At 38.8% G+C, this 26,445-nt stretch overlaps 1 protein-coding gene across 1 annotated transcript; it reads left to right on the top strand.

The window, feature by feature from the left end:
• Positions 1 to 348: 348 nt before the first annotated feature.
• On the top strand, positions 349 to 25,913 carry LOC149836313 (small nuclear ribonucleoprotein SmD3b-like). Its single transcript, XM_090009128.1, has 5 exons — positions 349 to 585; positions 23,282 to 23,334; positions 23,402 to 23,468; positions 23,548 to 23,604; positions 25,514 to 25,913. The coding sequence occupies exons 1-5, from the start codon at positions 427 to 429 to the stop codon at positions 25,580 to 25,582; spliced, it is 405 nt and encodes a 134-aa protein (XP_089865254.1). The 5' UTR covers positions 349 to 426; the 3' UTR covers positions 25,583 to 25,913.
• The last annotated feature ends 532 nt before the right edge of the window (positions 25,914 to 26,445 follow it).

The raw sequence follows: 26,445 nt of genomic DNA, 5'->3' as shown, positions 1-26,445 counted from the left end.
AATATTATTTTACAGAGTATGGACTGGGTCTGGTTTATGTAAATTCTTGTCGGATCTGGGTATGTTTTTTCTTATGAAAAATCCGGTGGACTCGAATCTGAATCCGATACCCACATCCGGATTTGGACCTACCCAATTTAGCAAGAGTCCGACCAGTTGAGGTCCCTACTCCTACAGCAACTTTTACTTCTCCATGAAAAATTGAAACATGGGTCCACTACACATCTAAACCCTGGGTTCTACAAAATTGACGGCCCAGATGATCTCATCATATAAATTACACGAGGACCATCCTCATGCAACTGATCCGCTTCAAGTACCCAAGTTTCTTCTTTTTTTCCCTCTCTTGCTAGGGCTTTGCGGGGTTTTTTTCTCTCAAACTTCGCAGAGAAGTAGAAGAAGAAGAAGAAGAAGAAGAAGGGAGGGATGAGCAGAAGCTTGGGGATTCCGGTGAAGCTGCTGCACGAGGCGGCGGGGCATGTGGTGACGGTGGAGCTGAAGAACGGAGAGCTCTACAGAGGATCCATGATCGAGTGCGAGGACAATTGGAATTGCCAACTCGAGAACATCACCTACACCGCCAAGGTCCTCTCTCTCTCCGATTTTCCTTTTTGTAAGAGTTCTAGGGTGCGTTTGATTACTTCGGGTCTCAAATATGAGATGATCTCTAGGATTCAAAGATCTCAAATCGAAGATTTTAACTCAATCTTAAATATAGTGTTACATGAGAAATACAGAATGAAAAGTTTTTGAATTTGAGAATCTTAAATTCCTTGTTGAACCCTCCACCTTGAGCTAGAGATTCATAAATCCGAGGTTACTTTTGAACGGCCCTCTCCCTTTTTATAGTACTAAGGGGTTGACTCAACTTAAGAATATATATATATATATATATATATATATATATATATATATATATATATATATATATATATATATATATATATATATATATATAACATGGGTTTCATATCATATTTAAGTCAAAGAGTGGATATCTTCAAAATCACCCTTAATGAATAAATTAAGACACTCACCATAGGAACAGCAGGATAGAGTCGGAGTGTCTCTGCAAGAGCTGCATGCAGATAATGCATCTTTTCCAGAGCCGCCTCGCTCGAGTTTTCGATGAAATATTCTGTTGACTGTTCTTGGTAATCATTGTTGGTAGCAACGGCATCTTCTATATCCTTGGTGGCGGCAATAGAATCCTGTATATCTTTGGCGACCTTAAGTTGTATTTGAGGGTGTTTGCACATCATGTAAAAGAACCAAGACATTTTTTCCTGCAGTTGTGTCCCTTCCTGCTATCATGAAATTGAGTATTATGTCTCTCAGATACTCATCAGTCATAGTTTTAGGGTCCTTCTCACTCTCGAGCAGAAACCTTGATAGTATATCTTCTTTCTTTTCCTCCAACTAAATTCATGGAAGAAACAAGTTAAAACAAGTAAGATAAATAAAATAGCAAAAGAAAAAATCCTTTATGCATATGCAGAAACATTTGCTATGTGGTAACCATTATAATCATGTCTTTTATGGCACATTTGATTCCATTGACACAAGCCACATGTTGACTCTTGTGTCTTATGTCAAGAATGCAATTATATGTAACACCCCGATATGGGACCTCGGGAGTCCGAGTTCGGTTGGTATTACTTTTCAAAGGAAAATAGTTCAAAGTTTACACAGAGAAAACATGACTATTTTTTTTTTATTCTCATAATCAACTTTTTCTTTACAATGTTCATGATTCATAACAAAAGAAAATCAATTACATCTTTATTCAATGACAAGAAAATGAAATCTACCAAGTACTCTACTGATGACAAAGAAGCTGCTCACGTTTTGTTTGTATTAATATGCCTGGAACCTATAGTTATAATTAAACATTGGGGGTGAGTCTACAACCCAGTAAGAAATAATTATAACCAAATAAACATTTAAACTTACAACTGTAGTTAGTTCTAAGCCCTTAGTCTTAGTTTAGTTTTTGACACACCACACAAGTTGGTATATTTTAATTACCCCCATTAACTTTCTCAACACTCTCTCAAAACAACTATCACTAGGTCAGCTATATCGGTCATAGCCGTCTATAGGCGTAGCAACCTCGTAGAACACCCCAATTCTACATGTTGGCCAGAAAATGAACCATACACTCCCAGTGGTTCCCGGACCACCAGGCACTGCAGTGAACCACCACGGAGACCCCACCGGTAGCTAGCCGGGAGGTCAAGCTCTTAATCTCGGTATGGTTCATGGTACATCCTAAGCATGATGGTTATCAACCATTCATGGTCCTTCAGAGTCTCAAACCTGGTGTGAGTGTAACCCTAAGTCATATCTAAGTTCAACACATTGAACTACATTCTCAAACTCGTAATTCACTCATTCTCTCACGAGTGATGTCGTAAACTGATCATGATGGATCTCACTCTTTAATCTCATGATGATATTAGGACTCACACTATCTCTTACTAAGCACGCAATGATGTAGTATCTCTACATCGTTAAATCACTGATGACCCACTCTTCGTGGTAGCTGCACTCTGGCCGCAAACCAGGTAGCCCTTGTCACAAGTCACCACTTTTGGGATTTAAGGGGTCCTGCATGCTGATCTCGAAATATTCATCCATACAACATGAATAGAATAAATGAGATTCTAATCTAAACATAATCTCATCATAATGCATGATATTAATAATCACATAGACATGCATTCACAAATCAATTTTCTTTCTAACATGCATGACAAACCACAACTAACATGCATATCACAACAACATGTATATGAATTCAACTCAGAATGTCAAGCATGTAAATTTTTATGCATGTCATGATCTCACTCGAATACTATCATGCTACTCATATTCATTCATAACATTACAATAACATACAACGTAAAAATGTTTATTCACATTTAAAATTACTTATAATATCCCTTACCTCGAGTGCAAACGCTATGCTCTCACCGCAATCAAGATTCAGGAAGCTCTATCAGTATGATCTGGTCATTACACAAACATGTTCGTATTAATGCGCAAAACTTCTAGCAGAATTACCAAAATATCCCTCACGAATCGACTCATGAAATCTCAATTTTTGTATCACTAATTTAACCAAAACTAATGGATAAGTAGATTTCTCTCTTCGATATGAGTCCAACGCACCAAACCTCACTCAATTCTGAGTTTGAGGTGCAAAGTTATGTCCATTTTATCAAAATGGATCTCGGGTACTCAAAAGGGTATTATGGTCATTTCGAATTTCGGTATAATTTTAGAATTATCCGATCCAGATCCATCTATAATTTGGATCAAATACAGTTCAACTGGATTCAGATCCAATACTCATCTTGATCCAGAACTGTATGATTGGATCCAGAACATTCTAACTGGATTCAGGACAATCTAACTAGATCCATAACAGTCTGACTGAATCCAGAACTGTCTAATCTAGACCCATTTCTGATATGAATCCAGAACTGATCCAATCAGATCCAGAACAGTCAGTCTGGATCTAGAACAGGTCCAGATCAAACTGGATCCTCACTAAGAACCTAGATCCAGTCAGATCGAACCGGTTCGGTTGGACTCGGGTTGATCCAAACCCGACTCCACATGAACTGGTTCAATTCGAACAGGTCCAATCGAATCTCTTTTTTTTTTCCTTTTTTTTCACTTGTTCGGTTCGGTCTGGGTGCGACCCAGACTGACGGGTTCGGTCTGGATCTCACCCAGACCGACCCGGTTCGGTCTGGGTCGCACCGGGACCGACCCGGTCTCCCCGATAAAACCCTAACAGAAGGGGAAAAGAGGCATCACCCCTTCCGCCTTCCTCTTCTTCTTAAACAGAGAGGGCTCGGCCGTCGGAGCCGGCCCTCTCTGTCCTTCTCTTTGGCAGGGGGGGGGGGTCGGCCACCGACATCGGCCGGCCCCCTCCTCTTTTTCTCTCTCTCTCTCTCTCTTAACCTCTATTTTTTTCTTTCCTTTGTAAATCGCCGACAACCATGGCTGTCGGGCCTCACTCACCGAAAACGAAAAGAAAGAAGAAGGTGAAGAAGAGGAGGAGGGTGCTCACCTTGCCACCGTTGTCGTCGTCACCGTCGCCGGTAAGCGGCCTCTTCTCTCTCACCCTCTTTGTCTCTCCCTCTGCCGCTCGTTGAGGTGCGATGGAGGGAGGCTGTTTATAGCCCTCACGCAAGGTGAGGATAAGTCTCACCCTCCGCGGATTTTGGGGGGTGAGGTTTATCCTCATCCCCCGCTCTTTCGTGGGAAAGGCGGTTTCCCTAATTGGGAAACCGACTTTCCCCAATTGGGAAACCGACTTTCCCCTTTTTTTTCGTTTAACGCTTATCCCGATCACCAGAGGGGGTTACATTATCAGACCCAAGGGTCCAACTTTTGCATCCCAAAATTTATGAGACATAACAGCCCCGTAGGAATTGTTTTATCCCTAGGGTGGACAAGTGTCAAACACGAGACAATCTGCTCATTAGAACTGTTTTGTCTCTATGTGGGATTTGTCCCGTTTTTCAAACACACCCTTTATATAACATATCTACTCTTAAAACACTTCATGGGAACTAATAAATTGTTTTTTTGTGACTAATCTCAGCATCACAATATTTAGATAGTAATGATGCATGCGCTAGTTAATGGCACTGGTATGCATGTACCTATTTATGTATATGTACATATGCATGTGTGTATAGATAGGTTAGTTCCAAGAACTTGATTAGAAATTTGACTTGTGCCCGTTTGTGTTATAAGGCAATGATGCAGGGCAGGACCCGATTGGATCCATCGGGCCACCACCCGATCCACCACAAAGGGCAGATGATCGGATCCACGTGTCCGACCCCATTGCAGGTACGAAGCTGCGACGCAGGGAAGTACCCCTGCACACCTACTCCAGGCGTGGTGCGGTTCGGACATCACAGAGCCAGCAGCCGATGGGAGCTGACCCGGATCGCGATTCGGGTCCAGGACTGGACCTGCGACCCGGGTCCAGCAATACTCTTTAAAAGGCCCTCTCCTAGGGTTTCGTGAGACAGAGAAGATTCAGAAGACAACATCTTGTTCCTTTTGTTATTGCTTACTCCATTCTTTTCCTTTTTTTTTCAGTTATTGTCTTTTCATTTACTGTTCGTTGTTCTCCATTTGTTATTGAGTTATTATTGAAAATAAAAACATAAGCCACCCGATCTTTCGGTGGTATCTATTCCTTTCTCCTTCGAAGCCGCTGCATTAGGCAATGTGTCTATTTTTGAGCTATAGGTGAATCCTAAACAAACTCTTACATTACTAACAAAGAAGAAAAGAATTGACAAAAGCATAAATGAAAAACTTACATATGAATTCAAAAGGCGTTGGCTGGCCATTTGGTGTCTTTTGCTATTAATCTACTTGTAGACAAATTCATCGATGACCTTAATATCCTTCTTAAGCTTTGCTTCAGTACCCATATTCAGAAACCTCTTCACCCACTAGAGGCTATCCATGAATCGCCGAAGAATTTGCTCACTTGAATCATCAAAAGCCTTTGCAAATCTTTTGCTCTCCTCGTCAAACGATCCAACAAAGGTGTTCAATTCAACTCCAAACCCAACTTTAAAAATTGAATCAAGTGTGGCTTTCATCATAAGATCCTTCATGTATGAGAGAAAAATAGTGACCAAGTTAGATAAAAATAGGAGAAATTTTCAAATACCCCCAAACGTTTCGGCCTAATTCATCTGCACACCAAATGTTTGAGACTTTGCAAATGCCCACCAAAGTTTTTACTTGGGTTAATCAAATGACCCCAATCATAAACTAATATCGGGTTGTTCTTGGGTTAATCTAACTCATGTTGTGAAGTTATCATTTTACCCCTGTAACTAGGAAAATAAAATGTATAAGGCTATCAACTAAATGTATTTAGCAAAAAGCTTATTGCCTACAATAATACTTAAATTGTTGGCCTCCCTAACATAAACTACGACTCTAACTACTACACCACAAAGCATGTTATTGATTGTTTTTCGAAAAAAATTCTATATTTAGATTGTGATAAGCCAATCAGCCCAACAATTACTCGACTTACTAAAATCTGATCATACAAATGTGATCTATATGCTTAACTTTATACGAATAGATTCTTGAATCTTTCAATTATGACACATAGGTTTTTATAAGAGTTAAAAATCAACGGTCTACAATTTTCAAAAATAATCAATGCTTAAAAAATCATGTTTTTTTATCAAAAAACATTATCCAAGTGTCATTCTCTAGCAAATCAACTATGTTGAACACATCTCATATTTGCAAAAAATAACCCAAAACCCCTATTGACTGGTAATAGGCTCACAATAGGCTAAAAAAGTATTAGGTAGCTACCACTTTTTCAAATCTATAATAGTCTCAAAATTTAGTGGATTAAGTTGTCAGATCTAAATGAAAACCTTAAAACTCACAGTTATTATCATAGCAATAGCTAATTGATTTTGATTCTTGAATTAGTAAAACTTTTGTCAACTATATATAACCATGTCAGCTTTTAGGTCAAATGAAAATGCATTTAGTTTGTGTTTAGATATTTATCGGATCAATTTTTGAGGAACCAAATAGTGGGTCTGAGTATTGGCTTATCACAATCTAAATATATAAATTTTTTTAGAAAATGATCAAGAACAAGTTTAAAGTTGTTGATGTGGACTCGGTAAGCACCAATCCACGATCCAAGATCCAAATGGATCTCGATACGTGCGAAAGCATTTCGCGGGAGTGAGTCTGAACAGGAATCTGGGAAACAGAGTTTTTGGGACCTGTGCAGTCTGTTTTGGCAGAGGCGGTCCAAAGGAAAGTCGTGCGTGACTCATGCACCTTTTCAACGAATCCGAAATCATTAGATTCAGATCAGAAATGTCTGCTCCACGAACTCGGAACTGGTAGGCAAGTCTGCGGCAGACTTCTGGGCTCAGTGGACAGTCTGTTCGAAGGGGTTTTTGACCTCTCAAATGGCAGAGTTTGCGAAAACTTTCAACGGAGGAAATGTAGGTCAGATTCAGACCTTTCCAACGAGCTATGATACGCAATTTTTGGCCCACTCTATGGGCCTCTACAAATTTTTTAAATTCCTTAACGAACTAGTTGGCAACTGTCACAACCTGCGACAGGGGGTCTACGCGGGCACTCGAATCACCCCGGATTTGGGCACTCAGATGACGATTTCAGAGAAAAATCTGAACTGCACTGATGTGTAGCCGGATGTTAGCAAACCAAACCACTTTTCTATTTTAGAAAACATGCAGCAGAACTCCAAATATTTGAAATCTACAACGACCTATGCAGGAAACTACGGCAGGAAATTGAAGGTTCAACTCAAAACTAGAGACCTTAAGAATAACTTTTTCGAGTGACTTACAAGACGATTCAACCGAAACTGCAAACATGGAAGTTGTAGAACTCAGTCTTAGCTTTCTACAGAATCAAACAGAATGCATTTTCATGGAGGAAATCGTGAGAAATCCCAAAAATATGGAACACTATGTGCAGTGTTCTGGACTGGACAGGAGCTGTCAGGCTCTGTCTGACCGACGGTTTGACAGAGAATTTTTGGGACCCTGCCGGCCGAATCAGGCTGCGACCTCAACGACAATGTTGAAGGTCTGTGTCTTGGCTTTCCAGAAAGCCCAAGAACACGAGAATTGGACCAATATCTAAGCAGATACAGTCAATTCTTTGGAGTTGTCTCTGACAACTCTGGAATCGGAATTCCGATTTTTGACAGAAAAAACGAAATCGCCCAACCACAAACTACAGGATGTAAAACAACTTTCAAGAATCCTTATGAATATAAAAACATCAATATTTCATTCAAACACTATAAAACAAATGCTTGCATGCTGCAAAAAACAGAAAATAATAGGTTCAAAGCACAAAATGGATGGAACAGAAAATGCAAACACCTCACCACTTTCTTGATGCCGTCAGCATGCAACTTGTAATGGACTTTAGCAGCTTAATTGAGCCGAATCAAGCCAAATGGTAAAAAGAAAACTTGTAGAGCTGGATCTTAGCCTTTTAACGAGCTAAAGATTATGCAATTTAGACCAATATCTAGGAAGATACGGTCAAAATACCGGGACTGTCTTCAACCTTTTCTTCTCCACTCCATTTTCGGATTCTTCTTTCTTTTTTTTTTCTCAAAACAAAAGCTACACTCATGGTCGACCCCCATGAGGGACTTAAGCCCTCAAGAAGGGGTAATGATGTTGCCACCCACTTGCTCCAATTACCCACAAAGGAGGGTGGGATTCTCCAAGTCGCCGCCCACTTGCCCAATGCATGGGCAACAACAACAACAAACAACAACAACTACACCTTCATCCCAAAACAATTGGGGTCGGCGATATGAACCAACAAAGAAAATCATTCTGGGTCTTCCACATGAATCCTTCTCCTCCATTCATTTCTATCCAATGCCATGTCCTCGGTGAGGTTCAAAGCATTCATATCCTTTCCTATCACCTCCATCCATGTCTTCCTAGGCCTACCCCGACCTCTTTTAACTAATATATTTTCCCATTTCTCCATCCTTCTAACTGGAGCATCATTAGGCCTTCGTCGAATATGTCCAAACCACCGTAAATGATTCTCTCTCATCTTATTTTCAATGGGTACAACGCCTACATTCTTACGTATCTCCTCGTTCTGAATCTTATCTTTTATTGTATTTCCACACATCCATCTCAGCATACGCATCTCAGCTACACTCATTTTTTGAATATGATGTCTCTTGGCAGCCCAACATTCCGCACCGTATAGTAAAGCGGGCCTAATAGTCGTCTTATAAAACTTTCCCTTCAACCGCAATGGCATTCTACGATCGCACAACACTCCAGTTGCACTCTTCCATTTCATCCACCCAACCTTTATCCTATGATTTACATCTCCATCAATTTCTCCATACTTTTGAATGATAGATCCCAAATATTTGAAAGAATCATCCACCGGTATTTCTTGCTCACCAAGCTTCACTACACTCCCATCTCTATTTCGTTGCTTACTAAATCGACATTCCATGTATTCTGTCTTACTCTTACTCAACTTAAAACCTCTTGCTTCTAATGTCTGTATCCATAATTCTAACTTAGCATTAACCCCAACTCTAGACTCATCAATCAAAACAATATCATCAGCAAACAACATACACCACGACACATTTTCTTGAATTGATCTCGTAAGCTCATCCATCACTATAGCAAATAGGAAAGGGCTTAAAGCAGATCCTTGATGTAACCCAACCGTTATAGGAAAATTAGTTGTCACCCCTCCACAAGTGCGGACATTGGTTACTACTCCTTCATACATATCTTTAATTATACTAATGTACTTGAGAGAAACACCTTTCTTCATCATTGTCCACCAGAGAACGTCCCTAGGTACTCTATCGTAAGCCTTCTCCAAATCAATAAAAACCATATGCAAATCTTTGTTCCTCTCTCTATTTCTCTCAATAAGTTGTCTAAGAAGATGTATAGCTTCCATAGTAGATCTTCCAGGCATAAAACCAAATTGATTCTCCGATATCATGACAACCTTCCTCAACCTAGACTCAATCACCTTCTCCCAAAGTTTCATAGTATGACTCATGAGTTTTATACCACGATAGTTTGTGCAATCTTGTATATCACCCTTATTCTTATATAGAGGCACCAAAGTACTCTTCCTCCACTCATTAGGCATCTTATTTGTCCGCCAAATCTTGTTAAAAAGATTTGTCAACCATTCTAAACCTTTCTCTCCCAAGCATTTCCAAGCCTCGATAGGTATACCATCTGGGCCAACTGCCCTTCTTGATTTCATTTTCTTCAAAGCCTCTGCAATTTCTTTCTTTTGAATCTTGCGCATGAAGTCACGATTCATCTCATGAAAAGGAATGGAAAAGTCTCCAAGATCCTGAGCATGACTTTCATTAAATAGCTTATCAAAATAATCTTTCCATCTCTCCTTAATCTCCTCATCTTTGACTAAAACCCTTTGCGTTTCATCTTTGATACATCTAACCATACCCAGATCTCTCGATTTCCTATCTCTCATTTTTGCAATCCTATAAATATCCTTCTCACCCTCTTTGGTATCCAACTTATCATAAACCTCCTTATATACCTTATCTCTCGCGTTCCGAACTACTTTTTTAGCTTCCTTCTTTGCTATCATATACTTCTCCAAATTCTCATTATCATGACTTTTACTTAGATTTCTATAACACTCTCTTTTAACCTTAATAGCTAATTTGACATCCTCGTTCCACCACGATGTATCCTTACCTAGCGGTGCACCGCCTTTAGACTCACCCAATACCTCCTTAGCCACCTTTCTCATGCCACCCGCTATCTTATTCCACATAGATTCTGAATCTTCCTCGAGACACCAATCAACTTCCTTAACTACCCGCTCTACAAACATTCCTTGTTTAGCTCCTTTCAGTGCCCACCACTTAATTCTAGGATCTATCCTATGTCTATCCCTTTTGCGGCATTGTCTAATTTTAAGATCTAAAATTAAGACTCTATGTTGTGTAGCTACACTTTCTCCCGGTATAACCTTACAATCGATGCAACAACCCCTATCTCTCTTTCTAAGTAGGAAAAAATCTATCTGACTCGTATTAACCCCACTTTTAAATGTTACTAGGTGAGACTCCCTCTTCTTAAACCAAGTGTTTGCTAAGATCATATCATAGGACAAACCAAAATCTAAAATCCTTTCTCCACTATCGTTTCTTTCTCCTATACCATAGCCTCCATGGATACTCTCAAATCCATTCCTACTAATGCCTACATGCCCATTAAGGTCACCGCCGATGAAAAGCCTTTCTCCATAAGATATCCCTTGTACTACTCCATCTAAATCTTCCCAAAATTGACACTTAGTGGAATCATCTAAACCTACTTGAGGTGCATAAACACTAATAATATTAATAATATCCGTACCTAATACTAATTTAATAAGTAAAATCCTATCACCCTTCCTGCGGACCTCAACTACATTATCTATAAACTCACGACTCATAACAATCCCTACTCCATTCCTATTCCTATTTATTCCTGTATACCAAATCTTATATCCCCAAGGTTCGATCACTTTTGCTTTCTCACCTACCCATTTGGTCTCTTGTAGACATAAAATATCAATCTTTCTCCTACACATAACATCTACTAACTCTACCAACTTACCAGTTAAAGACCCTATGTTCCAAGTGGCTAACCTAATTTTTTGGTCTTGGACTAACTTCTTTACCCCCACCCGTCCAACAAAGTGAAGGAACCCTTGCCTATTTGACACCACACCCGGGCGCCGGTGTGACGCGTCGCTTCCGGGCGACGACCTAGCAACCCTTGCCCATTTATCACTGCCTCCGGGCCTATAGAGTACAGCGCGTCGCTCAGTAGGGAACGCCCCAACGAAATTCTCATATTGGTTCATATTCATAGGGTATGACTAAGTTTTTATGTTGGCTGTCACAGGTCTACCGCAACCCTCCTCCTTTATCCGGGCTTGGGACCGGCAGTGTATAACTAAACAGTTATACACAGGCGGAGTTGCCCAATGCATGGGCACCTTTTGAAAAATGCTATCATTGCCTCCCAACAGCCATAAGCTCCTTTTCCAAGTCAAACTTGGAGTTTGATTGGATCCCTTTGCTGTCCACTTGAAGTGGCGCCAACTAGGATGGATCCCAAGCGGTTTGGATCTTGGGTAAGATCCAAACGTCTGATAATCCGGATCCAATAAAAAAATGCATTAAAATTAAAATGCTGAAAAAATAAAAAGACTACCCTGAATCCTCATACACCCTCTAGCACCACAAAAAGATCTTACAGGGTACTAGAACTATCCAGATCCGTAGAATCCGACACCTAAAAAATAAAAATAAAAACAAAAACAACTTTAATGTGATTCTGTAACATGACAAAATGGAATCGAAAAATAAAATTACAATCTCTGAGAAAGATACAAAATATCTCAGATATTGCAGCACGATATTAAAAATGAATCTGGGTACGTGGAGATCCAATTGGACCCAAATGGTCGTGCTCAATTGGATCTTCCATGGATCGCATCCTGAATCGGATCTTGAGAATTGGATTTGGATCCAATTCATCATTTTTTTTAGAAAATGATCAAGAACAAGTTTTGTGATGTAGTGGTTAGAGTTGTTTATGTTAAGACGGTCAATGGTTTAAGTATTATTGTATGTAATAACTTTTTTGCTAAATACATTCAATTGACAACCCTACGTGTTTTATTTCCCTAGTTACGAGGGTAAAATGATAACTTCATAGTTAGGTTAACCCAAGAACAAAGAATGTTAGTTTATGATTGGAGTCATTCGATTAACCCAAGTAAAAACTTTGGTGAGCGTTTGCAAAGTCAAAATGTTTGGTGTGCGGATGAATTGGGCCGAAACGGTGGGGGGGGGGGTATTTAAAAATTTTCATAAAAATAGATAAATAACTATTTTTAGGGCCGGTCACATAAGGCAGGGTGGTTGTGTGGCCGCACCAGGGGTTTTCCCTTGCTTCAGTGAGGATTCCTCATCATAAAAAACAACTATCATTAGGAATGTCAATGGGTCAAATACTATCTGACATGCGACCCAATTCCAGCCCTTATTAGTCGCATTTGTAAAAAAAAAATCCAATTAATAATCAGATTTGGGTTTAGTATAGAAATGTCTATCAAATCAAGTTGATCTCCAATTTAGATAAATAGTTGAATATGATTACATGTAAATATTTGGATTCAATATTAGACTTTTTCTTTGTTAATCTGAATATGATTTTGTATTTCATTAACCAATATCAAATCAAATTAATTAAACATCGCGACATACTCAAATTTAAACTGTTGACATCCCTAATTATTAGCTAAGTCACACGGACTCGGCTATAAGGTTGACGCACCCGCGTCAACACGGCCGGACACGGGTGCGGACACAGTCAACCAAGTGTCGGACTCGGTCAACACACCGGGGCCGAGTCCGTCTACATTTTGCACTCGGTCAACTTTGATCGAGTCTATTTTTGTTCATTTTTTAGGGCGAAAGACGTATAAAAACTAAAAAAAATTGATCTTTTTTTATATATTTTTTAATATATATATATAGTCGGGTCTTATTATTGTTATATATATAGCTGTGTCCCCGTGTCCAAAATTTTTGAAATTGCTCTGCACCCGTGTCGCACCCTTACCACACCCATGTGACATAGATTATTAGCCTTCCTTTTTTTTTTGCTTTTTATGTCGAAAAGAAGCTATTAGGGGTGTCAACAGGTTGGACTTTCACAAAAAATGAGCAAGTTAGTTCAGAATCATATCCAATTAAGAGTGTTAGTGTTGGACCTAGACCTAGCTCTAACAAATTCCTTCATAAGAAAAAAAAATGTCTGGATCCGAATAAAGATAACATAGACCAGGCCAGTGCAATTTATAATGAAAACTTATAGGTCTAAGTTTAATTTTGGGTCGGATCTGAAGTTGGTATAAAATCTAAATCAAACTCGGTCCATATGCATTTTATATCTCATGGGTCTGACCAAACCTTTCCCCCCCATATGACCAACCAAAGAATTTGTGGTAGTTAAGGCTTTTGATCAGCCTATTCATTATTGAAAGACATGGGAGTGTTATTATTTATTGTTTTTGGTCGACGATTTTATCCAGTGAAACTGGGAAAGTTGGTATTATGATTTTTTTGTGCAGAATCCCAACTATTCCAGCTTTTGTGAATGATTGGTGCACACAAAAACCTGGTATGAAGCAAAGTTACCAGTCGAGGAAGCGAGAGCGGGAAGCGATACGAGAAGCGGGAAGCGATACGAGAAGCGGGAGCGGGAAGCGAGGCACTTTCAAAAATTTAGGAAGCGGGGAAGCATGGGACCACTTAGAAGAAAATTCCGAACCGTCTCGAAAGCGACCTAGGAAGCGAACCGAAAGTGAGGGGGAAGCGAAAAAATGAAAAAAATGGGGAAGCGTGGGGGAAACACGCTTCCCATAAAAGGGAAGTGTGCTTCCCAAAAAAGGGGGACGCTTCCCCTCACGCTTCGAAAGCGCGACGTTTCGCGCTTCGGGGAAGCACGCTTCCCCTTTTACCTAGGCGCTTCCGGTAACTCTGGTATGAAGTATATATTCTTTTGGGTTTGAGTATGATTTGGGTTTCTGTGGTGGTGGGGTTGGGTGTTGGGGGTTTGAGCTTCAGATGGGTACCTATGCCGTGATGCTTTGGAAAGTACAAATGGCAGGGGGGGGGTATGTTGATTTGATGAATGAGTTGTTTTGGGGTTTTTGTTATGGAACGGAGGAAGAAGGAAAAAGGGTTCTGCCAATGGATTTGGGGATTAGGTTATGGCAACTTCTGATTTCACTTATTTAACTAGAGGAAAACTAGAGGAATGTGTTGTTTGATTATGCGCCTGTTGAATTGAAGCCTTTGAAAGTAAGAAGCTTCTTAACCAGGGTCTGGTCAGCTTGAGGTACCTTAAGGCATTTTCCCACATACTGAAGTGAAATGGTTATGTTCTCTTGAGAAATCTCAAGGGTCAAGTATCTATTTCTTATGTATTTGAAACATACACTAGGTTTTGTATTGACATGAAATGCCATGACAATGGCGATTTCTGCTTGTAGTCGGTTATCCGAGACCTATTCCTGCAATAAGTGCCTTGGTTTGATGATATACATTTGGGAACATATGCATAGGAATATCTAGAATATCATAACTCTATCATCAATAATAATTTAATTGTTTTTTTTGTAGAGTTCTGGATGTGCATGTTTGCAAATTTCTGGAGGCTCATGATTCTAGATCTGATAATAATATCATAAAAATCATAATGTTTTATATAGTTTTATATGTGCATGTTTTCAAAATTGTGTTGCATTTTTTTATCCTTTCTTTTTTAATGGGCTTTTTGGTTGGCCTAATGAAGAATATATAGGATTCATGTTTTTTTATCCTAAGGCCAATTCAAATCATCTTAAAAGTAAAAACTATACTCTCTTTTGAGACTATGTTTTTCAGTAGCCTGTTCCTTGGAGGTCGTTGCATCTTTTATGTACGATGCTGTTTCATCACATCATGTACGAAATCATGTGTTGTGTGTTTTCTGAATATTATTGATTTTAAGGTTTTAACCAAGACGAAATTAGCTGGGAGGATGGTCTGTGGCACTTTTTTGTTAGCTTGTATGATTGTATCATGTCGATACCTAGGATTTTATGTGGGCTTGGAATTGGTGTGAGCTTAACATGGCATTTCTGACCAAGTGGCTTTGGACATTGGCTAATGAAGGATGTGGACATGCACTGTTTCAAGTAAAAAGCAAATTAGGTACTAAAAGGGTGGATTTGTTTTACTTGAGAGATGGGAGAAATGGTATCTGGAAAGATTGGTGCGATGCTAATTTTCTGCTCTGAAGAACATGACAGATAAGATGCTCACAATGATCATGGGCTAGTTTTTGGTTTGGTTAATGACTCATTCATGCTCTGCATGCTTATCTTTATGCCTCTGTTTTTTTCTTTGAGGGATAAGGGGGCATCCTGTATCTTTGTCCCAAGGGCTTGGATCTAGGGTCTATGATCCTATGCTAAGCAGAGATATATTATCATATTTTGCCATCAATTTCCCTATCTCTAGTCATACTGTAGTCATGAAGTTGGGACTTCAACTACCATCTGAAATGGTAACTTGAGATGCCTGATATGTCCATGGTGAATAAGGTTATAGGAGGATGCTCAGATCTATGTCTTCCCCAACCAGCACTTAGCTCAAACTCAAAGGTCTTTTCCTAGGGCTATTGATGTATGTGCTTGCTTCTAGGGTTCAAATGATCTGGAAAAATGTGCACACACACGCTTGCAAATATTCCATTCCGTGCACTTGGAGGGGTTGGATCCTACTGCCTAATTATACCCTCATTGTACTTTGGTGGCTGCAATGAGGAATATGGTCTGAGACTTATGGAATGGTGGCTGATGTCAATGTGTTGGAAAGTTGGTTGAAAAGTAAGGAGGGCAATATGGTCATATCTAAAATTCCAAAGAATCATACTGGACTTTATCATGCAGCATTGATTGCTAAACTTCGTTATTTTAGGTTTAACGGTGTTGTGTTTGTTAAAATGTAAAACTGTACATATATGTATATATAATAATATTATATTATTATATATATAAATACATTTTTCATTTCTTTCTTTTTTGTAATTTTTTTCCTTTATTTTTATTTTTTGTCTTTATGTCATCTAGTTCAGTTTGAACTAGAATGACTGTTGCTAGTCAAGTCCTGTCCAGACTTGACTAGCAATAGAGCTGTTGGACTGACACATTCCAACAGCTCTAAATAGAGCTGTTGGACTGTGTCCAACAGCTCTATTGAGTCTTCTTTCAGCTGTGTATATAAAGGGGTGCAGCCCCTCTTGTATTTCATTCCAATGCTTCTTAAGCAATTGGTTTTTCATATCAATAAAGAATACATTTTTTTTTTCTTTCCAGTTATACCCTTTTTAAGGGTTATGCTTTAGTGTCATTCTTGACACTTGTCCTTGTTAATCTAAGCTCGTGTTTCGAAGATCCCCATTTCATTTCATGGTATCAGAGCCGCGGAAGTACTAAATCTTGAGGAAAAGCTACCTCGGTTTCCGTGCCCGTTTGCAAAAGTGTTCGCCACTTGAAGAGAAGTGTTTTATCACTTCATTGGAGAAGATTTCACATCTTGTTGTATTTTTTTTCTTTCTTTTTCATTTTCCTTCTTGTTTCTCTTCTATCCCTATTTTTTCTCTCCTTGTAATCGATGGATGACAATGATAAAGTCACCATCATGCCTATGAAACTAAGCGATACGAACTATGTAACATGGGCTTCAATCATGAAGCACCATATATGGGGAAAAGGCTTATGGAGGATTGTGGATGGTTCCGATTCGGAACCTAAGCTATCTCTTACTAAAAAGGAGGGAGATAAAGAGGTCCCTCTATCGGAAGAAGAGAAAATCAAGGCTATTGCCTCATACGAGAAGAAATAGAAAGAATGGAGAATATCTCATGCGAAGATAATGTCATGGCTTATCAATAGCTTTGACATTAAAAAATGCTCAAGTCTTGCCAAATTTGATCATGCCGATAAGGCATGGGAATACCTTAAGAATATGTATTCCCTTAAAGATATTGCACACGTGTGCAACCTCCAAGAAAAAGTTCGAATGATGACACAAGGAGACAAAACTATTCGTGAATATTACAATGGGTTGTCCGAACTTTGGGAAGAACTTTCCCTTTTAGAACCAAAGTGGCATTGTGCCAAAGACATCGAGCTTCGTCAGAAACAACTCGATGTTGAACATTTTTACTAGTTTATCACTGGATTAAGGCTGGAATTTGAAACCACTAAATTGGCCCTACTTCACTGGGGAAAAATTCCTTCTATTGTTGAAACTATTGAAGAGTTAACAATGGAAGAAAATCGTCTCCGGAAAGGTTCTGTAAAAATTGAAAATGATTCCGTTTTAGCCGTGTCTAGACCAGAGAATCATGTTCGATCATATAGGCCTCCTCACTTTAACCGACAAAATGGTGACTATGATAAGAAGAAAGTTATTTGTCATCACTGTCATGAACCGGGACACTACAGGCCACAATGTCCCAAACTTAAGGAGTTGAGAGAAAAAAGAGTTGCAATTGCTGGATCGGAGCCTAAAGATCAGGATGCACCAGTTTCCCTGGCCCAACTAATGGAGATTCTTCAACCTCTCATCAAAGGTGCCTCTTCCTCATCTGAAGCTTCAACCGGCGCAGCAGCCTCATCTTTTTCTGATCTAGGTAAAATTTTTTGGCTTCTTGACTCTGGTGCATCTTTTCATATGACCCCAAATAATCAAAGTCTATCCAAATGTGTTAAAAATAAAACAAGTGTGTCAAAGGTCTTTACTGCCGATGGGACTTCTCTTGAAATAGAAGGAATAGGAAATTTTGAAAAAATTTATAAAACAAAAAAAAAAATTATTCCAGAAATTAGACATGTTCCCAAATTAAATTTAAATCTTTTATTTGTATCTCAAATTTCTGATTATGGGTGTAATATTTCTTTTTCTTCTCATGGTTGTTGGGTACATGATCGCCAGTCAGGCAAGCTGATTGGGGAAGGCCATAGAGAAGGAGGACTCTATTACATGGATTTTTTGGAAATGCCGAAAAAAGCTTTTTGTTATAATATTCAAAAAATAGAGTTGGAACTGTGGCATAAGAGACTTGGTCACCCACATATAGCCAAAATCCAACATTTTCCAAATCTAGGGAAATTTTGTAACTCTGAATCATTTGATTGTAAAGATTGTATTCTCGGCAAAATGAAAAGATTACCATTTCAGAACAGAACCTTTTTCTCTTCAAGACCACTTGAATTAATACACTCGGATGTTTGGGGTCCTGCACCAGTAATTTCTAAAGGAGGATTTGTTTACTATGTTATTTTTGTCGATGATTTCTCCCGACATACATGGATGTACTTTCTCAAACATAAGTCTGAAGTATTTTCATACTTTCAAACTTTTCATAATATGGTTAAAAACAAGTTTCAAAATGATATTACTATTTTTCGCACAGATTCAGGGGGAGAGTTTTTATCCACAGATTTTCAAAATTATCTTAAATTGCATGGCATCACACATCAAAGATCTTGTCCTTATACACCTCAACAAAATGGACTGGCAGAACGAAAACATCGTCATATTATAGAAACCACTAGGACTTTATTAATAGCAAATCAAGTCTCGAAAGACTTTTGGGCAGAAGCTGCCTTAACTGCCACCTATCTCATTAATAGGATGCCATCTTCTTCGTTACAAAATATCACTTCCATTGAAAAACTTATGAACATTTCTCCAGACTACACTAGACTAAGAATATTTGGGTGCAAATGTTTCATATTTATTGACAAAAATGATAAACTTTCCCCTCGTGCGATTCCCTGTGCCTTTTTAGGATATGCTGAAAACCAGAAAGGTTATAGATGTTTTGACTTCAAAAATAATAAACTATATGTGTCGAGAAATGTTTTCTTTCTTGAAAAGGAGAGCTTCTTTGATTTTAGAAAATTAAAAGACGTCACTGAGTACTCCTTTTTGCTAGATCTAACATCAACATCTGATGAATATGACCTTGACTGTAACTTTGATGATGATCAAAGAATTATTGATCTTAATGTTGAAAATGAAGAAGTTCATAGATATACTAGTATTCAATATTCCAGACGACAAGAGTCTAATCCTCCATATGCACTTGAGAAATATTCTAACATTCCAACTAGACAATCATCCCGAATCTCAAGGCCTCCAGGAAAGTTTGTATCATACGAGTCTTTCTCACCCACATATAGGGCAGTTATTGCATTAATTCACTCATATGAAGAACCATCCACATATTTTCAAGCAAAAAATGATATCAAATGGATAGAAGCCATGAAAGCTGAATTAGATGCACTTGAAAAGGCTTCTACATGGAATATTCAAGATCTTCCTCTAGGGAAGAAAACTATAGGATGTCGATGGGTTTATAAAATTAAAACCAAGAATGATGGTACTCTTGAAAGATATAAGGCCCGTTTAGTAGCCAAAGGTTATGCCCAAGAATATGGGATTGATTATGAAGAAACCTTTGCTCCGGTGGTTCGTATGACTACTGTCCGAACCTTAATTGCCTTAGCTTCTATCAAAAAATGGTCTATTTTTCAAATGGATGTTAAAAATGTTTTTTTAAATGAAAAGCTAGTTGAAGAAGTATATATGGAACCCCCTCCTGGTCTAAGTATTCCTAAGGGTAAAGTCCTTCGCTTAGAAAAAACTCTTTATGGACTTAAACAAGCACCAAAAGCTTGGTATGATAGGTTTAGTCGTGTTATGATTAATATTGGTTTTCAATTCTGTTTAACTGACACTGCTTTGTTTATTAAGAATTCTGATGTAGGGATCATTGTGCTTCTTCTCTATGTGGATGATTTGATCATCACCGGAAGCGATAAACAGGGAGTTGAAACAATCAAAACACTTCTTAAATCTCATTTTGAAATAACTGATTTGGGCTTATTGAGATATTTTTTAGGCATTGAAGTTGCTTATTCTCCTAGAGGATATTTATTATCTCAGACTAAATTTGCTTTTGATATTGTTTTCAGGTCTGGTATTACTGATGATAAGAAAGTTGACACTCTAGAAGTTGTTAATGTTAAAATGAAGATTGATGATGGAGAACTTCTTGCAGACCCTACTCCTTACAGACAGCTTGTCGGGGCACTTTCCTATCTATCCATTACCCAACCAGATATAGCACATGTTGTTCATGCAGCAAGTCAATTTCAACATGCTCCTACTTCTGTTCATATGGGAGCAGTCATGCGTATTATCAGATACATCAAGTCCTCTCTTTCACGAGGACTTTTCTTATCTTCCTCCTCTTCTCTTGATTTAATTGCATATACTGATGCTGATTGGGGAGGTGATCCCAATAACAGACACTCAACCACTGGCTTTTGTGTCTTTTTATGGGAATCATTGATCTCGTGGAGGTGTAAAAAGCAGCAGAAGGTATCTCTCTCATTCACCGAAGCTGAATACAGAGCCATGGCAACCACGACCATGGAAGTAGTTTGGCTCTGACGACTGCTTGCTGACATGGGAGCTGAAGCAACAAAGGCTTCACAAATGTGTTGTGACAACAAAAGTGCGATCTACATTGCCAGTAACAGAACATTCCACGAACGCACCAAACACATCGAAATGGATTGTCACTACGTCAGAGAGGAATATCTACACGGGATAATTGATTTGCCATATGTCACTTCAGAATATCAGTTAGCAGACTTCTTTACAAAGCCTCTCGCTGCTCCCCGATTTCACTTTCTCTTAGACAAACTTTCGCTCATTGTACCGTAAGTTTGAGGGGGAGTGTTAAAATGTAAAACTGTACATATATGTATATATAATAATATTATATTATTATTATATATATATATACATTTTTCATTTCTTTCTTTTCTGTAATTTTTTTCCTTTATTTTTATTTTTTGTCTTTATGTCATCTAGTTCAGTTTGAACTAGAATGACCGTTGCTAGTCAAGTCCTGTCCAGACTTGACTAGCAATAGAGCTGTTGGACTGACACAGTCCAACAGCTCTAAATAGAGCTGTTTGTGTATATAAAGGGGTGCAGCCCCTCTTGTATTTCATTCCAATGCTTCTTAAGCAATTGGTTTTTCATATCAATAAAGAATACATTTTTATTTTTATTTTCTTTCCAGTTATACCCTTTTTAAGGGTTATGCTTTAGTGTCATTCTTGACACTTGCCCTTGTTAATCTAAGCTCGTGTTTCGAAGATCCCCATTTCATTTCAGTGTTGTCACTTTTTCTTTTCTTTTCTTTTTTTGTTGTTCCTTCATGTAAAATGATTTCTGAATGATGTGCTACTATGTGTGCAGCTGTGACACTACCTTTCTCAAACTTCCTGTACTATATCTTTTGCACATCTTTCTCGATCTTCCTATGCCACAAGATACAACCTTTGTTGTATATGTTGCAAGGACCCAATGACCCATTGGTGGTGTGACTGTTTTTTTTTTCGATAGGAAAGCTGGGAATAAGCTCCTTAGCTTTATTGATAAAGAATAGTATGTACAACAAAAATGGTTATATACAAAGAATCATGCTATGGACACTACTTACAAAATGCAGTTGCACTCGGACATCAGATCCCAGTTACTGGGTCTGTGTCCCCAACTGAGTTTGTCCCAGAGTTACCGGAAGCTTCTTAGGTAGGTGGGAAGCTCGCTTTGGAAGCGCGATACTCCTCGCTTCCGAAACTTCATGGGAATCTCGATTCCCCCACACTTCTTCTTTGCTTCCCACACACATGGTCTATGCTTCCTATATGCTTTTCGCATGTTTCTTTTCATGTTTTCATGTATTTTTCCTCATGATTTCACTCACTTTCCATTTACTTTCTTTAAATTAGTAACCATCATTGTTAGATTTTAACAAAAATTTAACTCTTTTATTGAAAAATCATGAAATATAAGAATGATCAATTTTATTTTAGTTTTTATTTGTTTCTTGTATTATTCTTATTCAATTACCATATTGCTTCATTTTTTTAATATTTAGCTTTTAAATTGATACTTCGCTTCCCGCTTCCTATAAATTTTAAAATGCCTCGCTTCCGCTTCCCGTATCGTTTCCTGCTTCCGCTTCCTAGTTTGGCAACCTTGGTTTGTCCTCATGGTAAAGCCTCACTGTAAGGAGCATACCCGTTTCCATCAAAGGCTCCCCCTCCCTAATGTGAATGCAATGCAAAAACTGCCAAATCCATTTTCAGTTACTTGAGCTTCATCTGCCTATAGTTCTTTGCTAGAACCACACCTGCACACACAAAATCCGCCGAGTTCTCCCTCATATTGTAGGCCAGCTTTAGCTTCTGTCCTGATTTCATGGAAGCTGGCTGAACCTCCATATCAGCATGCTGCAGAGGAGCTCACTCTTCTGCAATGATTCATGTTTTAGCCCACAGTTTCACCAAACGCCACTGGTCTGAGGGCCAAGGCAGCTTCAGGAAATTGTCAATGCATTCTTCATGCTTGCCGGACTTCCTTCTTTGCTGCACAAACCGAAATCACCTCCCCATTATGGTAGTTGTGGTTCTGAATGTGCCACAACTTCAATATGACAATGTGAAATACTTGTCTCCAGCACACTCTTAGCCAAGGGCCAGTGGGATGTTTTCTGCTTTATATGTGATACAAACCAACCATGCTTGACTGGGAAGTCAGATTAAAGATAAGTTGAAGAAATCTTTGTCTGCCATCTGTAAAGTTATTGTATAGTTATCTTAAGGATATCTTCAATCTTTGTGATAATGTGATGATTGCTTCTTGGGATTACACAAATTGCAAAATTACAACATTTTGTTTGAGTTTAGACATTTTTTGGACTCAACATATCATCACTTTCATGGCATTCATTTTGTGTGTTTCTATGTTTATTGAAGCAACTTGTCATGGCTTTATTTGTATTTATCTATACCTGAAACTAAAATTATGTATTTTACTCAATGATAGTAAAAAAGCTGTGAAGGTTTGTGCAAAAATAAGCAATATTCTTCTATTTCTTATCCAAGGGTTGTAACTTTTATTCTTTCAAGGGCTTTCAGACATCTGCAGGCATGAACTTCTTATTTTTGGCAGGATGGGAGGGTGTCACAGTTGGAGCATGTTTTCATCCGTGGTAGCAAAGTCAGGTTGGTTTTGAAGTATTTGAGGCTGTGTTCCTTATACCAAGAGTCTCATAAGGTAAAATTTGCGCAGGTTCATGGTCATACCTGATATGTTGAAGAATGCACCAATGTTCAAGCGCCTTGATGCAAGAATCAGAGTATGCATATGACTTCTTGCTTCCTATCCATTTGAAGCAATGTTTAATTGCTCATTGATTTGATTATAATTTATTGCAGGGCAAGGGCTCAGCCCTGGGAGTTGGCCGTGGCCGTGCAGTTGCAATGCGTGCACGGGTAAATCTCATTTTGTTTCAGTGGTTATTTGATCAATTATATTCATTTGTGTGGTTATGTGATTATAATTTGGATGGCTCCTTTTCTGTTTTAGATAAATATAATTAGAATATTTAAACTAAACAGAATATCCAACAAAGTGCTTCTTCCGTCTGCCTTTTTTTTTTAAAGTTCTGTCTACCTTTGGTAGAACCTGATCTTTATTTTTCTAGTCATATATTTCCTTTTGTAAATTCCTGAAAGAGCCTATAGCTATTTGCATCCTTGAGATCATGGGAAAGCATAATATCCAGGGCAAGCCATTTGTATTCTTCCCAAGATCTCAATGAATATCATCTGTCCAGGGTGCCTGCTTTTGCCGTCTCCACTATTGATGTGTGGGAAATGTGTGCTCACTGCTCCTAAAGACTGCAAAATTGATGGAATCAACTTAGTTGTGACAATCACGTCTGTTTTTGTTCTCCTACTATCAGGCTGTCTTCAAAACGTTCAATAAATTTGTCACAGGAAGGATTTGATAGCTTGAAGCCTTGAACTGCTATTGTTGATGTTGACAGTCTTTCTAAATATGACATATTAATGTATTGGTCTATATTGGACTAAATGGATATACATTCAGGGCACATTTGTGTCTCATTCGGCATGTGATTCTTCAACCTGTGTTGTGGGTTACAGGCTCAGACCTGTGACCAACTTTCATAGGTTAAAATGTCCCAACTTTCACAGTTGAGATTTCAGAATTGCAGGCTACACGTTCTTATGTTAGTGTAGCTTGTGATTCTTCTGTGATTGTGATAAAAATTCATAGATAGCTGAGAAAAGTTCAAGAATCACATAGCAAAGCAAACATGCCCTGTTGGAGTTTCTGATTTCTGTAAATGTTTTCCCTCTGGTTCCAAGGTAAAAAATATCATCCATGTCGAAGAGGAAGAGGACTAATTTGTATTATTGATTGAGAGATGGAAGATAGAGCACAGCCTTCTGGTGGCTGGACAATCCTCATGGCACCAAGTGGTCTCTTTATGAGCAATATACTTGTGAAGCTGAAGTTTGGTGTAAAGGAAACCAGCCCAACAGGCCTTGAATGTAGTAAATAATATCAACACATATTATTTACTGTGGTTATCCAGTTTCTTTTCTCTGTGGTTATGCAGTTTCTTTTCTCTGTGGTTATGGTCACTCAACGCATACCATGGGAGTTGGTCAAGGTGACAAGAGTCCGCAATAGGTTATGTTGCAGTGGAGAAAGGTGGTGGCAATTAAAATGCTTGCAGAGATCTTAATGAAGATAGTAGTGATCGCAAGAATGGTAATATGAGGAGGCTTACTATCTCTGTTAATCAATGGGATTTGATTGATATTGCTTCATGGCATCCCAATGATAGATCTTTAGGAAGCTCAGTTGCTCTGTCTCCTCTCCTATGCTTGGCTTATAGGACATTATGACCATGCTATAACATTTTGAGATGAGTAAATAGGGAGTAGCCGAGGCAGGGTAGTGGTCACTTATTCAGATTCAAGCAAGTGGTGAATCAAGAAACTTCTTTTTTGCAATTTGTGTGATGTATCTTTATGCGAGTATGTACCATAAGAGGGATCTGTCATTGGTAGAAATGGTCACTTGATATGGTGCATGTCAATCTGAGATGTGATTGTATCGATTAAGTTGTCAGCTCTTTCTTTTTTCTCTCTTTCATCCTTTTTCCGTTTCTTTTTCTTTTTCCAAAGCCAACATACGTAGGTGGTTCTATTTTGATCGGTTAATGGAACTGTTCAGTGGATGTTTCCCTCATTTGTTGTTTGAAGTTTGAGAAAAGGTTTCATGTTCTTAAATCTGCCTTTTCTAGGGCGTGTTGTGTTGTTTGAGCCTGTGGAATGGTGAGAGACTAATGTGATCATGTTTATGCAGGCACAAGCTGCAGGTCGCGCTGCCCCGGGTGCTCCCGGAAGAGGGGTTGCACCACCAGTAAGGAGGTAGCTGATCAACAGAGCCCCAGTATTATCAGAATCTTGATTGCTATGGCTGACTTTTTGTCCAACATTCTGCTCATTTTTTTTCGGGGGGAGGGGGGTGTGAGTCAAAGTGTGTTTGTGGTGGGTACAGATTCATTTTAGATTGTTGCCTTCTTCTTACTGAGTTCATGTCTTTTATCGTGTGAAATTTTCATGGTTTTAAAACAGTGATGTGGGTACTTCTCTTCTGTGGTACAATAGAATGACAAAAAGCAATGTCCTACTCCTGTTTGCCCAAGCTGAAATGTGGCTTAGGTATTGGGATTCCATGGAAATGAGCACTCATGGATGTAAAACCTCTGGGTAGTCCTCTCTGGAAAGGTCTCTGCATTTACCATAGGAAAAACCAATACTTGGGTCCAATAAAGATTACATAAAACCAGACTTGGTTCATACCCGAGGGCCCTGTGATGTTTATCCAAGTGAGACGATGGTTTTGCTGGACTAAAGCCAGTGCACAGAAACGTCTTACGTTGGCTCTACCAAGACCAGGTTACCATCTTGTTTCACACAAGGTTTCCCGAACACTCATCCAAGTGAGATGGGGGTCGATGCCGATGCACATCGACATCCTACCATGACTCTGTTATGTGTGTACATGCTCCACTAGCAAAAGATGAAGGGTACAAGTCAAATAAAATTATGTTTGGATTCTCTCAGATTATAGAAACACATCAATTAGCACAGATGCTCCTTGGCCGCAAGGCTTTTTTTCAGGACAATCCAATGACATGCTTTTTTAAACAAATTACTTGCCTGAACCAGATGATAAAAAAGGGGCAGTTTCTCACTCTCAAAGATCATGTTCTTTGCAAGTACAACGCTTCT

This window comes from Nuphar pumila, chromosome 6 (assembly GCF_984573655.1).
Source record: "Nuphar pumila chromosome 6, dmNupPumi1.hap1.1, whole genome shotgun sequence".
NCBI lineage: Eukaryota > Viridiplantae > Streptophyta > Magnoliopsida > Nymphaeales > Nymphaeaceae > Nuphar > Nuphar pumila.
This window is presented reverse-complemented; position numbering and strand designations above follow the sequence as displayed.

What these genes read in the sequence shown, in the direction of transcription:
- LOC149836313 (XM_090009128.1), top strand. Translation starts at nt 427, where the DNA reads ATGAGCAGAAGCTTGGGGATTCCGGTGAAGCTGCTGCACGAGGCGGCG. An exon ending in GCCTTGATGCAAGAATCAGA is followed by an intron (nt 23,469 to 23,547) that starts GTATGCATATGA and finishes AATTTATTGCAG; the next exon opens with GGCAAGGGCTCAGCCCTGGG. An exon ending in CAGTTGCAATGCGTGCACGG is followed by an intron (nt 23,605 to 25,513) that starts GTAAATCTCATT and finishes ATGTTTATGCAG; the next exon opens with GCACAAGCTGCAGGTCGCGC.